This window comes from Capsicum annuum, chromosome 5 (assembly GCF_002878395.1).
Source record: "Capsicum annuum cultivar UCD-10X-F1 chromosome 5, UCD10Xv1.1, whole genome shotgun sequence".
Lineage (NCBI taxonomy): Eukaryota > Viridiplantae > Streptophyta > Magnoliopsida > Solanales > Solanaceae > Capsicum > Capsicum annuum.
In genome coordinates, this window is record NC_061115.1 from 97,781,147 (window position 1) to 97,793,124 (window position 11,978).

Below are 11,978 nucleotides of genomic sequence, written 5' to 3' on the forward strand. Positions count from 1 at the left end.
CCGAACACTACCATAAATTTGATATTTTCCCACAGCAAATATAGTCAGAATGTAGTCGAAAAATATGGTATTTTCAACCACATTCCGACTATTTAGTGGTAGTTGAAAAAAACCTTGTCGAAAAAATATTTTCGACCACATCTGTCAAAATTTTTCAACTACTACAATAGGAAATTTTAAGTTAAGAATTAAAAATAATTACTTAATAAATAAAATTTTTTCGATCACAGTAGTCGAAATATTTATTAAAAATTATTTAATAAAAAAAATTCCGACTACGTTAGTCGAAATATTAATTAATAATTATTCAATAAATTCAAAACGTTCTGAGTACAGTGGTCGGAAGATTAATAAATAATTATTTAATATATACATTATTTCCGACTACTGTTGTCGAAAATAATTTATATATTAAATAATTATTTAATAATCAGTAGTCGGAAATAATGTATATATTAAATAATTATTTATTAATATTCTAACTAATGTAGTCGGAAGATTAATAAATAATTATTTAATATATAAATTATTTGCGATCACTATTGTCAGAAATATGATAAAAAATTATTTAATAAATAAATTATTCCCAATCATTGTAGTCGAAATACCCTCTCCTGTTCAACTAGAATATAAAAATTACAAATAAAACCAAAACTTAAAAATTCAACCACTTTGAGACATCCAAAACAAATAGCGGAATCAAATAGTTTAAGCATTTCAAGACAAGTGTAAACGTCACAATTCAAAACAAACACCAATTGTAATTATTTAAGTCTAAATGTCACAATGATAAACAAAAACCAACCACTACAATATAATCTAAGCATCTGATTCACTATCTTCCCTATCCTCAAATGCTTGCTGCATATGCTTCTTGAATAACACCTCAAACTTGGCAAATTTGGCATCACTAACTGCACAGTGTTGCGTCAACTCTTCAATTTTTGTTCTCATCGCTTCCATTTCTTCCGTATTTTGTGAAATAGAAGCAGAGTCCGGCAACATTAGGGAAGAACTACTCGAGGATGGGTTAACTCCAAGCCCGTAGGTTTTATCCTTCTTTAGACCACCTACCACAGTTGTCCATATTCTAGTCATATCAGCAGGCGGTGGTTGGACCATGGTACCATCCTCTGAAGTAGGTTGAGTTTGACGCCAATCTTCAATGCTTTTTTGAAATCCTTCCTGAAAGAAAAATAATTGTCATTATGTAAACAAGCTAAGTTGAATAATAAGAAAATAATATATATAAATTTTATTATCTTACATATGCATCCTTAGCACGCAGTTCAACCCATTCTTTTCTTGTATCGTCCGGCTTTTTCTTCTTATGTGTCTCTTCACAGGACTTAGGAAGAGGTACATCTACTCCCCCATTTAAGAATTTCTGCAAAATTTTACCCATATACAGGTCAATGCTACTGTAAAAGTTCATCTATTAAGGACATATCAATACCATCCACACTGTCCGGACTTAAAGAACGTGGAAAATTTATCATAACTCTCATCATCACAAGCATTCATATACAAATGGAAAGTGACCTAATCATGCAGCCAATGCAGAAACAACGAAGTGTTGCTAAACATACTGTACTCTTGTTGTTGTTCTCTTTTGTCATGAAGTTAAGTCTTACTTTATACATAATATACCTTAATTTGCAAATAGGTTAGTACAATTTCAACCATACTAACAATAGTAAAGATGTCATATGTCAATCATCGTCATCCTATGGAATGTGAAAGCTAATTAATACTGAAATAAATGATTGCTTACTCATTGTGTACCCTACGCATGACATGATAGCAGCAGTACCTATCGAAGTTGATAAACATCATCCAGCAATAGCCAACAACGACAACCAGTTTTTTCAATGGTCTATTAAGCATTAACCAATGTTCAGAGACTTAACCCAATGCATAGTAAAAATTATTTCGACAGATCAATCATTCCTCTGGAGCATTAATGTGTGAAAATATGTGCTAGTGTACCACTATAGTAGCATTGTCTTTCCAGTACTCATAATAGCTATGGATGAATCAAATTCAGTATCTTTACCTATCACCTCAAACTGAAGCAGGAGAGGAGAAGACAGTAAACTTTCTGGAGATCCCAACTTTATGAGTAAGCACGAACAAACATGAGTGGGCGTACACTAGATCAGAATAAGTTTAGCTCTAACGTAATAGCATAGATACGTACTTAGACTAGACATAACATAAATTGAACTCACATCTCGACTCATTGACATGCTCGATAAGAACTCTCTCTACTTTATTTGAAAATTAAGTGGTCTTTGGTTGAACATCATGATGAGAATATGAGATACAGTTCAATAAAATCACATAGAGATGTATGTAGATACAGTTCACTATCAGAAATTCTTACAATACTTGGTATTAAATAACACTATGCAGTGAACAAGAAACTGTAGAGGCAAATATTTTTTATTTTTATTACTTTTCAGATACTTTTAGTTCCTTTTACGCAACTTCTTTTGTAGAGCAAACATGCTAGAATGTTCAGACCAAAAAAGGATGTCAGCTTATAACATACTTTACTAAAACCAAAATATAAGGAATATAAATGAGATCCATGAAAAAGATCAGTGAGGAGGAGTGAGTAGAAGAGGCGCAACTGACTTGAGTTATTTGTTTTAAAATATTGTTAGAAGCAAGCTGGTGATTGTGAAGTGTGCTTATTACTTTCTCTTTCTGATCTTGGCTATGTTATTTACATTGTTATAGTATTTTCATCTGTATTTTTGCTGGAGTCTATCTACTTCATTATGTATGTATCTGGTTTATTTTGCACAACTAGAGTACTGTACACCGTATATTTGCGTGTTTAACATCTTTTATTCATCATGTGGCTTTGTTGGGAAACCTACTAACTGCTTTCTCTGTCTTGTTTCTTAGGCCCATCCATATTTATCGCAAGTGAGGGCCGCAAAAACTAGCAGGATGAGGACACAGTAGCTTCGTTTAGATAAGGGTGAGTAAATGAACTCAGGAAATCTTTTGTGATGAACTATTTGCTACTACCTGCATTGTTTTTGCATGTGGAATGAGACTCTTCTAGTTAAAGAATTCCAGTTACTGTTAAAGACTTCCAGTACGAAAGCCCCGTATGCCCTATTTATCTAATGTTTAAAGACTTCTAGTTAGGTTAATTGGGAAACTTTATCAGCCAAAAGAAACAAGAAACTCGACTAGTAAGCACTATGCATTATCAGAGTTCAAACTTTATAGTTAAATGCTTAATCTGTAGGGTATTAATAAAAACTAAATTTAGACTTCTAGTTAGCTTAATTGCAGCTACAGAAGACACAAATTCGACAATAACAACAAATTATTTACTCAAAGTATCACGTGTAAATGGAAAAAAGGGTTGGACAAGAATAGAACGAGTCTGCATTGGTAGGTAGGAAACTCATCGAACCTCCGGTGTGGCGCGAGCCACCCGTTTTAGAAGCTCGATCCTATAATATCTAGAACTGAGTCCACACTTCATCATTCAACCAACCAGGTTTTACCAATTTCCTCCGGGCCTCATACAAGTGTTCTTTGATCTGTAAAGTTGTTTTCAACCGAAAAATGCGGTCTATTTCATTAGCATGACAATTACTCCATGAACACTTTGTATGTAAAATATTTTAATATAAAGCCATAAAATGAGTTGATGGATAAAATGGAAAAACTATCTTTAGGCAATGAGATTCATAGCTTATAAAACTGCTTATACCATAAACTATCTCCAACATGACAATTTTAATTTCCCATGGAATCTCTAACCAACTATTCCACGGTTTTTTGAAAAATGGTTTAATTGCTTCTATAACCATATGCCCGGTGGCAAATGCTGGAGAACCTGCAATAAAATTATATTAAACCATCATCTTAGCTTTTAAAAATTAAGGAAAATTTTAAGGGTTACTTAGCCATCACAATAAGGGGCAATTCGTAGCCTCCCAACATTGTCATATTCTAATACCTCTTTAAATTGCAAATTTTGAGAAGCAACTGCTGTAGCATTAGGCGTTGTAGCACTATAAATGGATGGCAATGTTGGTGTGTTAGGAACTCTAACTCTCAATCCAGAAATACTTGGTACGGATGATGTCGAAGGAACAGATGAAGAGCTACTATGCAGACTATTTTGGGATAAAGAGGTGTGGAACTGGTCAGACGGTGGAGGCATGAAAAATGCATTTGGTAGTAACATAGTTGATCTAAAAGGGGGAGGAATATTTGTAGTAGCTGGATGAAGAGTTGTGGTAACATGTAGTGGTGGTGGTAGTGTATATTGACCTGTAGGAAGATTATCAGGTCCTTTATTACTTTTCTTACGTCGTCCATTAACATTACCTTTAGATGCCATTGATTTTCTTTACTAGCCACCTGAAATAGAAGGAACCAAATTTAAGAATAGTCATGTTTGTTACGAGGTAGGCAGATATATACTTTAAACAATTAGGCCGGGAGTTCTACGAAATAGAAGGACACTTGAAATAAAAGGACAATGATGGTGCTACCGGCATTACTGTGGTTTTTGGACAAAGAAATATATTGCCACATACATAGTTATAAGGTTTTTGGACAAAGAAAACATGAAAATCAATCAACTGTCCTTAAATCCCAAATTAGTTGGGTACGCTTTATGAAATCCTCTATATCCTAGTTTTCAAGGATTCAACATAGTTAAGACTACTTTCATATGGGTAGCCTACTTCAAACCTCCTCTTTTATCCGGATTTTAGAGTAGCTATGCTTTGCCAAACTCACATACACATGGTAGAACAAAACATAACAAAGTACTTTACAAGGGAGGAAAGATAACATGACAACGAGAAGAAAATGGTTGTGATGACTGGATACCTCCCCTTCCCTTAACTTTATATTTTGCAATGCAGTTTTTAAATCTAAGACATTAAACTGACACAAAAAATCTGTATATGGTTAACCTATAATATCAAATTCCAGTTCCTTGAGCTACAGCAAGTTCAGTGACAAGATAATTTGCACAACACTGCACATCCCTCAAAAGTACTATTCTATACTACTTTGTAAAAAGTTGAGGCCCTTTACACCAAAAGTTATTGTGAATCAGGTGAAGCTTTAAAGTCTGTCCCTGGTATATTGGCTACAAAGGGTAGGACATATCCACTGACTCCTTTACAAGCAAAAGAAAGCAGGGCTATGAACTTTTCTTAATTCTACTCTTTGTCAGTATGTTAACGCCACTTCCTATATATACTGTCCTCCACTCAGAGAGTAACAATTTGACAAGCATTACCTAATCTCTGTGATCCACATTTTTTCCTGTCATACAAATGTAGCATACTGAAATGCTACACCGTTAGTAAAGTAAGATTAAAGTGATTGTTTGGCATAACATAAATAATGAAGCTAGCAAATCAACCTTTTGTCACTATGTTCTATTTGAATCTTCTTAATGCCTTCTAACAATATTACTTCATAAAAATAAATGATACGTCAACATCTTCAACAAAAAGTCTATGATGAAACCATTGAGATCCAGAGATTTCGTCTTCTACATAGTTTATATATCAAAGTCATACCTTTTCTCAATGAAAGGTCTTCCAACCCAGTCCTCTTGTACTCAACTTATAAAGTATTTCCAGTTCCCCAACATAATATCCTGATCTCCACTTCTTTGTCTCTCTGAACAAGTTTATGTAAAATCCCAGGATTTCAACATTTTAATATTTGTTTTGATACTACATAGAAAATATAACTGATAATCTAATATCTTAAACTCCATATTCTTTCATATGGTGTCATATATAACCTACAGAGGATTTATCCCAAAAAACAGAAAAATACAGAGGAAGTGTTCCAACCAAATGCTCAGAAGTAATTCAATTCCTTTATACTCTATTCTCTATCTACCAAAGACTAGCTATCAATTGTTATTTTTGTAAGTTAAATACTTATCAATTACTTTATCCACACAAAAAAATAAAGCTCCAAATTCATTTACTTTAAAAGGTAACAAGTACATATTTTGCGAGATCAAAAAGCACAATCATCACAGCAGATTTACAATAGACATGAGCTACATACTAATCTCGGCAGATGAAAGTTTGCTCCAGATATACCATTACTAGTCAAAGTGCGTGCAATACACATTAGAAATTGACTAAACCCTTGGTATAATCATAATTTCCCAAGGTACAAAGAATATGCACATACTAATCTGGTCAGGTGAAGGTAAAAGTTACTCTGGTAGTTTCGGAATTCAGCAAGGAAGTGCAACATATATTAGGAAATGATAACAACAAATCAATTTCCCATACAATCATCAGTGAAGAATGTACCACATATATGAACACAGATACTCATCCAACCAGATGAAACATGCTACTGTAATAATAATAATATAATAGGCAAAGGGACCGAAATACACATCAGAAACTAATAACATCAAATCAATTTCCATATAACCATTACCGTAGAAGGTATAACACATGTGAACCAGATATTCATCTGGTAATAACAAAACTATCAGGTAGGGGTCTCTAATACATATTAGGAATGGTAATGACAAAGCTATTTTCCATCCATTCATCATACCAGAATGTACAATACAAATGACATAGATACTCATCCAGCAAGCTGAAAAATACCGATAACGGCAAGTCAATTTGCGCACAATCATAACTACAGATGTTACACCACTTTTTTTTTTAAAAAAAATTATTTTATTTTTAATCAAGTAAACAAGATTTCATTGATCAGCAGAAGCTACACCATCACATGTATCCACTTGAACTTAAATTGAAATTGAATCATACCTAAGCTGGTAAGCTAGAATTCTCCTCATATAAAAATGATTTAAGCATTACATATACATTTTTAACGCATCAATTATATTACAATTGGCCTGAATATGTTAAACAGAGTTGTATCAAATATTCTGAAACAAAGCAACTAATTCACACTATAAACTCGATAAACAACATTGATCTACCTTCAAGTTTCAACTATACATAATGTTACTATGAACCATAATGCTAAAGTTATACGAATAGAGCATGTGTATATACCTAAAATCAAGCTAAATTTCAAATGTACCGTAAACATAAAATCGGAATCCAAACCAGAACACAGAAATTCAAGAGAGAAATTCGCTTGGCCTTGGCCGTCGTCAGAAATAATATTTAATAATTTGTATATTTTATTATTTATATTTTCAACTATAATAGTCAGAAATATATTTAATTATTTACTTATTTGATTATTTATATTTCTGACTAACACAGTCGAAAATATATTGATAATAATTTATTTAGATAGTTATTTAATTTTTCTATAAGGTATGATTATATATCTAGTCATATATTTATTTAGCTATTAGTATTTCTGACTATAGTGTTTAAAAATAAATATTTAATAATTTATTTATTTTATTATCTATATTTCCGACTATAGTGGTCGAAAATATATATTTAATAATTTACTTATTTGATTATTTATATTTTCAACTACAGTGGTCGAAAATATATTGGTAATAATTTATTGAAATAATTATTTAATTTTTGTATAAGGGTATGATTATATATATATTTAGTCATATATTTATTTAGCTTTAGTATTCCGACTAAAGTGGTCAAAAATTTATATTTAATAATTTATTTATTTAATTATTTATATTTTCGACTACAGTAGTCAGAAAATAATTGGTAATAATTTACTTAAATAATTATTTAATTTCTATAGAAGGGTTTAATTATATATTTATTAATGTATTTATTTAATTATTTATATTTTCGACTACAACAGTTGAAATATATATTTTCAGGAATTTACCGCCAAATATTCTGACTATTGTAGTCATAAATAGTATCGGGGAAATATTTTATAAAATAAAATAATAAAAAAGTAAATAATCCGACTGAAATAGTCAGAAATTTACGACTAAGTTTTTTTAGTTGGAATTTTTGGTCGAAAAATAGCGAATTTCTGGTAGTGGAATGGGAAATCAACTTCGGAATAGACCTTTTTACAGACACTCAGCCTATATCTATTCTGTCATACAGAATAGCACTTGCAGAACTCAGAGAATTAAAAGAACAGTTGAAAGATATCCTAGATAAGGGATTCATCAGACCCAGTATGTCCCCGTGGGGCGCACCAGTTCTATTCGTGCATAAGAAAGATAGTTCCCTCAGAATGTGTATAGAGTACCGTCAGCTAAATAAAGTTACGGTCAAGAACAAGTATCTACTTTCCAGAATTGATGACTTATTTGACCAACTTCAGGTTGCCAGTTACTTTTCTATAATAGACCTCAGATCAGGCTATTATCAGCTCAGAGTCAGAGAATGTGCCATTCCAAAAATAACTTTCAAAACTCGGTATGGTCACTTCAAATTCTTAGTCATGTCCTTTGGTCTTACCAATACCCCAGCAGCTTTCATGGACTTGATGAACCATGTGTTCAAGTAGTACTTGGACATATTCATCATAGTCTTCATAAATGACATCCTTTTCTACTTCCTCCGTGAGCGTGATCATACAGACCATCTCAAAATAGTATTGCAAACTCTCCAAAACCATCAGTTATTCGCCAAATTCAGTAAGTGGGAACTTTGGCTAAGGTCAGTAGCTTTCCTCGGCTATATCATTTCTGGTGATGGCATTAGGTTGATCCCTAAAAGACCGAAGCGGTGAGAAACTGGCCCAGACCCATCTCTCCATCAGATATCCAAAGTTTCTTGGGTTTGGTTGACTATTACCGACAATTTGTTGAGGGATTTTTGTCTATTGCATTGCCAATGTCTAGATTGACTCAGAAGAAAGTCAAATTCCAGTGGTAAGAATCTTGTGGGAAGAGTTTTTAGGAGTTGAACACTCGACTCACTATAGGCCCAGTTTTGACTCTACCAAATGGTTCAGATAAATTTGTGGTATATTGTGATGCTTCTAGGGTTGGTATGGGGTGTGTTTTGATTCAGAGAGGTAAAGTCATAGACTACGCCTCTAGACAGCTTAAGCCCCATGAAAAAAACTATCCAACTCATGATCTTGAGTTAGCAGCAGTAGTATTTTCCTTAAGGATTTAGAGGCACTATTTGTATGGAGTGCACGTTGATGTGTTCACTGACTATATGATCCTACAGTATGTATTCTCTCAGAAAGACCTAAACCTCCATCAGAGAAGGTGGATGGAGTTGTTGAAGGACTATGACATGAGCATCCTATATCATCCGGGTAAAACCAATGTAGTAGCTGATGCTCTAAGTAGGATGTATATGGGTAGTGTTGCTTACGTGGATGATGGTAAGAAGAATTTAGCTCAGAAAGTTCTTCAGCTTGACCGACTAGGTGTCCGCTTAGTCAATTTAGCAGAATGGGCGTAGAGTAGTTTAAAATCATCCCTAGTTTCCCAAGTAAAGGAAAAGTAGGATAGGGATCCTAGCCTAGTTAAGTTGAAAGAATCAGTCAGAGATTATAAGATACAGGTTTTCTCCCAAGGGGGATATGGTGTATTATGTTGTTAGAGTCGGCTATGTGTGCCAGTTGTAGATGACCTAAGAAAGCATATTCTTGCAGAAGCGCATGGCACACATTACTTTATTCATCCAGGGGCCACTAAGATGTATTATGATTTATGGGATATCTATTTATGGAGTTAGACGAAGAGATATATCGCAGAGTTTGTATTTAAGTTCTCTACGTGTCAGCAGGTTAAGATTAAGCATCAAAAACCTATTGGGTCTATGCAGAAGTTCAGTATTCCCATTTGGAAGTGGGAGGAGGTGAACATGAATTTTATAATGTGTTTGCCTCATACTCATCGTCAGCACGATTCAATTTGGGTCATTGTAGATAGGATAGCCAAATCAGCTTATTTCTTACCATTTCATACCTCTTATTTAGCTGAGGACCATGCCAAACTCAATGTCAGAAAGTTGGTCAGATTGTACGGAGTTTTGAAATCTATAATCTATAATAAAGATACGTAGTTCACCTCTCATTTCTGGAAGGCGTTCCAAAAGGGTCTTGGTACCTAAGTCCACCTCAGTACAACCTTCCACCCTCATATAGATGGTCAAGTAGAAAGTACCACTCAGACTTTAGAGGATATGCTGTGAGCATGTGCGATAGACTTTAAAGGTAGTTGGGATGACCACTTGCCTTTGATTGAGTTCGCATCTAAAAACAACTATCATTCCAGCATTCAGATGGCTCCATTTGAGGTGCTCTATAGAAGGAGATGTGGATCTCCTATTGGTTGGTTTGAAGTGGGTAAGGCCACAGTGTTAGGGCCTAACTTGGAATTTGATACCTTAGAAAAAGTTTAGTTGATCAGGGAAAGGCTTAAGACAGCTCAAAGCTGAAAAAATCGTACACAGATGTACGTAGAAAGGATATTAAGTTTGAGATTAGTGATTATGTGTATTTGAAGATCTCTCTTATGAAAGGAGTGAAGAGGTTTGGCAAGAAGGGAAAACTTAGTCCCCGATATATCGGTCCTTACAGAATTCTCAACTATCTCGAAAAGGTAACTTACGAGCTTGTGTTGCCTTCAGACTTAGCTTCAATCCATCCAGTGTTCCATGTCTCCTTGATAAGGAAATTCATAGGTGACCTAGTAGTTGTAGTCCCTGTAGGGAGTATAGACGTTCTGAACAATCTCTCTTATGAGAATATTCTAGTCAAAATCTTTGATTATCAGATTCACAGACTGAGGAATAAAGAGGTCATTCTAGTCAAAGTTCTTTGGTGGAATCAGTCTGTTAAGGGAGCTACTTGAGAAGAAGAAACTGATATATGAACTAAGTATCCTTACCTCTTCCCCGCAAACTCAGACTCAGCCTAAGGTAATAGTTTTTCATTGAACTTACTCAGTTCCATACTCAGATTTTCCTTTATAGACTTGGTACCAGTTACCATTCCATATTCAGTTGTGACTTCATATATCAAATATGCATGTTTATCATATGAAACTCAGCTTATTAGCAATCCCAGTCATGCCTTTATGAATCATGATCAGCTATGTACTTATACATCAGATATCCATATTTAGTAAGAAATTATAGCATATCAGTAGTGTCAGTTATGAAATCATGTTGCATTTATGCATATCCAGTATCTAAATTCAGTCTATCAATATTCCTCGCTTAGTTAGTCTCATTTGAGGATGAATGTTCCAAGGGGGAGTTATTACAAGACCCCGCAAAATCCTAAGCTTGATTCAGTCTTGTAAAAGCTAGTAAGGGGTCCCAAACTTTGAAAAATTTAGCTAAGTGTTTATACTTAGAGTTATTTTAGCTTTCGTAAGTTGGTGATCCTTTTTCACGACCTTTATGACATTTAAATATCGATTTTTAGGTTAATTTAAGATTAGGAATATCAGTAGGCATTCTCGAATAAGTTTTAGATTTTTTGAACATCGTTTGAAACATATTTGAAAGCTCAAACAAATGGATCGATGCGATCTCAACGCGTCGCATCATCTATCGCGTCAATGAGTATTTTTCCCTAGCTCCCAATGTAAATTCCAGAGAACCAATGCGGACTCAACGCTATGTTGGCAATCACATCGATATCAATGACGCGACGCGTCGCTAAATCAATTTTTAGTCATTAAAAAGCCCTATCCTCAAGGGTAATTGAGTCTTTTCCTACCTTATGTCAACCCCCAAAACATGAAATTAAGCCTCTTTAAAGAAAAAATCCATTCATCTTTCTGAAAATTTCTCAAGAAGCAAACCCTAGGATCTCCAATTCAACATTCAGCCTTCAAGAATACTCTATCATTCTTCACAAATTTGAATACCAAGGTATGTGAAGTGTTCATCTAAGGGTTTCCTTCCACCTTTGGAGTTCAAGAAACTCTTTCTAAATACATGTTAATTGATTTCATGGATTTCATGTTGGATCTTGAATGTATTAATGATTATGATGTTAATGGTGATCTAATTCCACAATTTGTCGCAAGTTTCATGCAA

General features: G+C 33.9%; 1 protein-coding gene across 5 annotated transcripts; it reads right to left on the reverse strand.

Annotated features, from left to right (window-relative positions):
- Positions 1-688: 688 nt before the first annotated feature.
- Positions 689-7,154, reverse strand: LOC107870878. Of its 5 annotated transcripts, XM_016717569.2 has the most exons (5): positions 7,096-7,154; positions 5,580-5,682; positions 3,992-4,398; positions 1,268-1,387; positions 689-1,185 (listed from the first exon to the last, which is right to left on the reverse strand). In XM_016717569.2, the coding sequence occupies exons 3-5, from the start codon at positions 4,376-4,378 to the stop codon at positions 820-822; spliced, it is 873 nt and encodes a 290-aa protein (XP_016573055.1). In that variant the 5' UTR covers positions 4,379-4,398; positions 5,580-5,682; positions 7,096-7,154; the 3' UTR covers positions 689-819. The 5 variants fall into 5 exon arrangements, 3 of the variants coding, with proteins under 3 accessions (XP_016573055.1, XP_016573056.1, XP_016573053.1); XM_016717570.2 differs by lacking the exon at positions 5,580-5,682 and having other exon boundaries at positions 7,096-7,114; XR_007055811.1 differs by lacking the exons at positions 3,992-4,398; positions 7,096-7,154 and having other exon boundaries at positions 5,580-7,061.
- Between the last annotated feature and the right edge of the window lie 4,824 nt (positions 7,155-11,978).

Bases quoted from the DNA above. Each gene is read 5' to 3' on its own strand.
- LOC107870878 (XM_016717569.2), bottom strand. From the start codon at position 4,378: ATGGCATCTAAAGGTAATGTTAATGGACGACGTAAGAAAAGTAATAAA. The intron at 1,388-3,991 runs GTATTAGAATAT...AAAATTTTGCAG, and splicing joins AAAATTTGCAATTTAAAGAG to AAATTCTTAAATGGGGGAGT. The intron at 1,186-1,267 runs GTAAGATAATAA...TTTTTCTTTCAG, and splicing joins TGCGTGCTAAGGATGCATAT to GAAGGATTTCAAAAAAGCAT.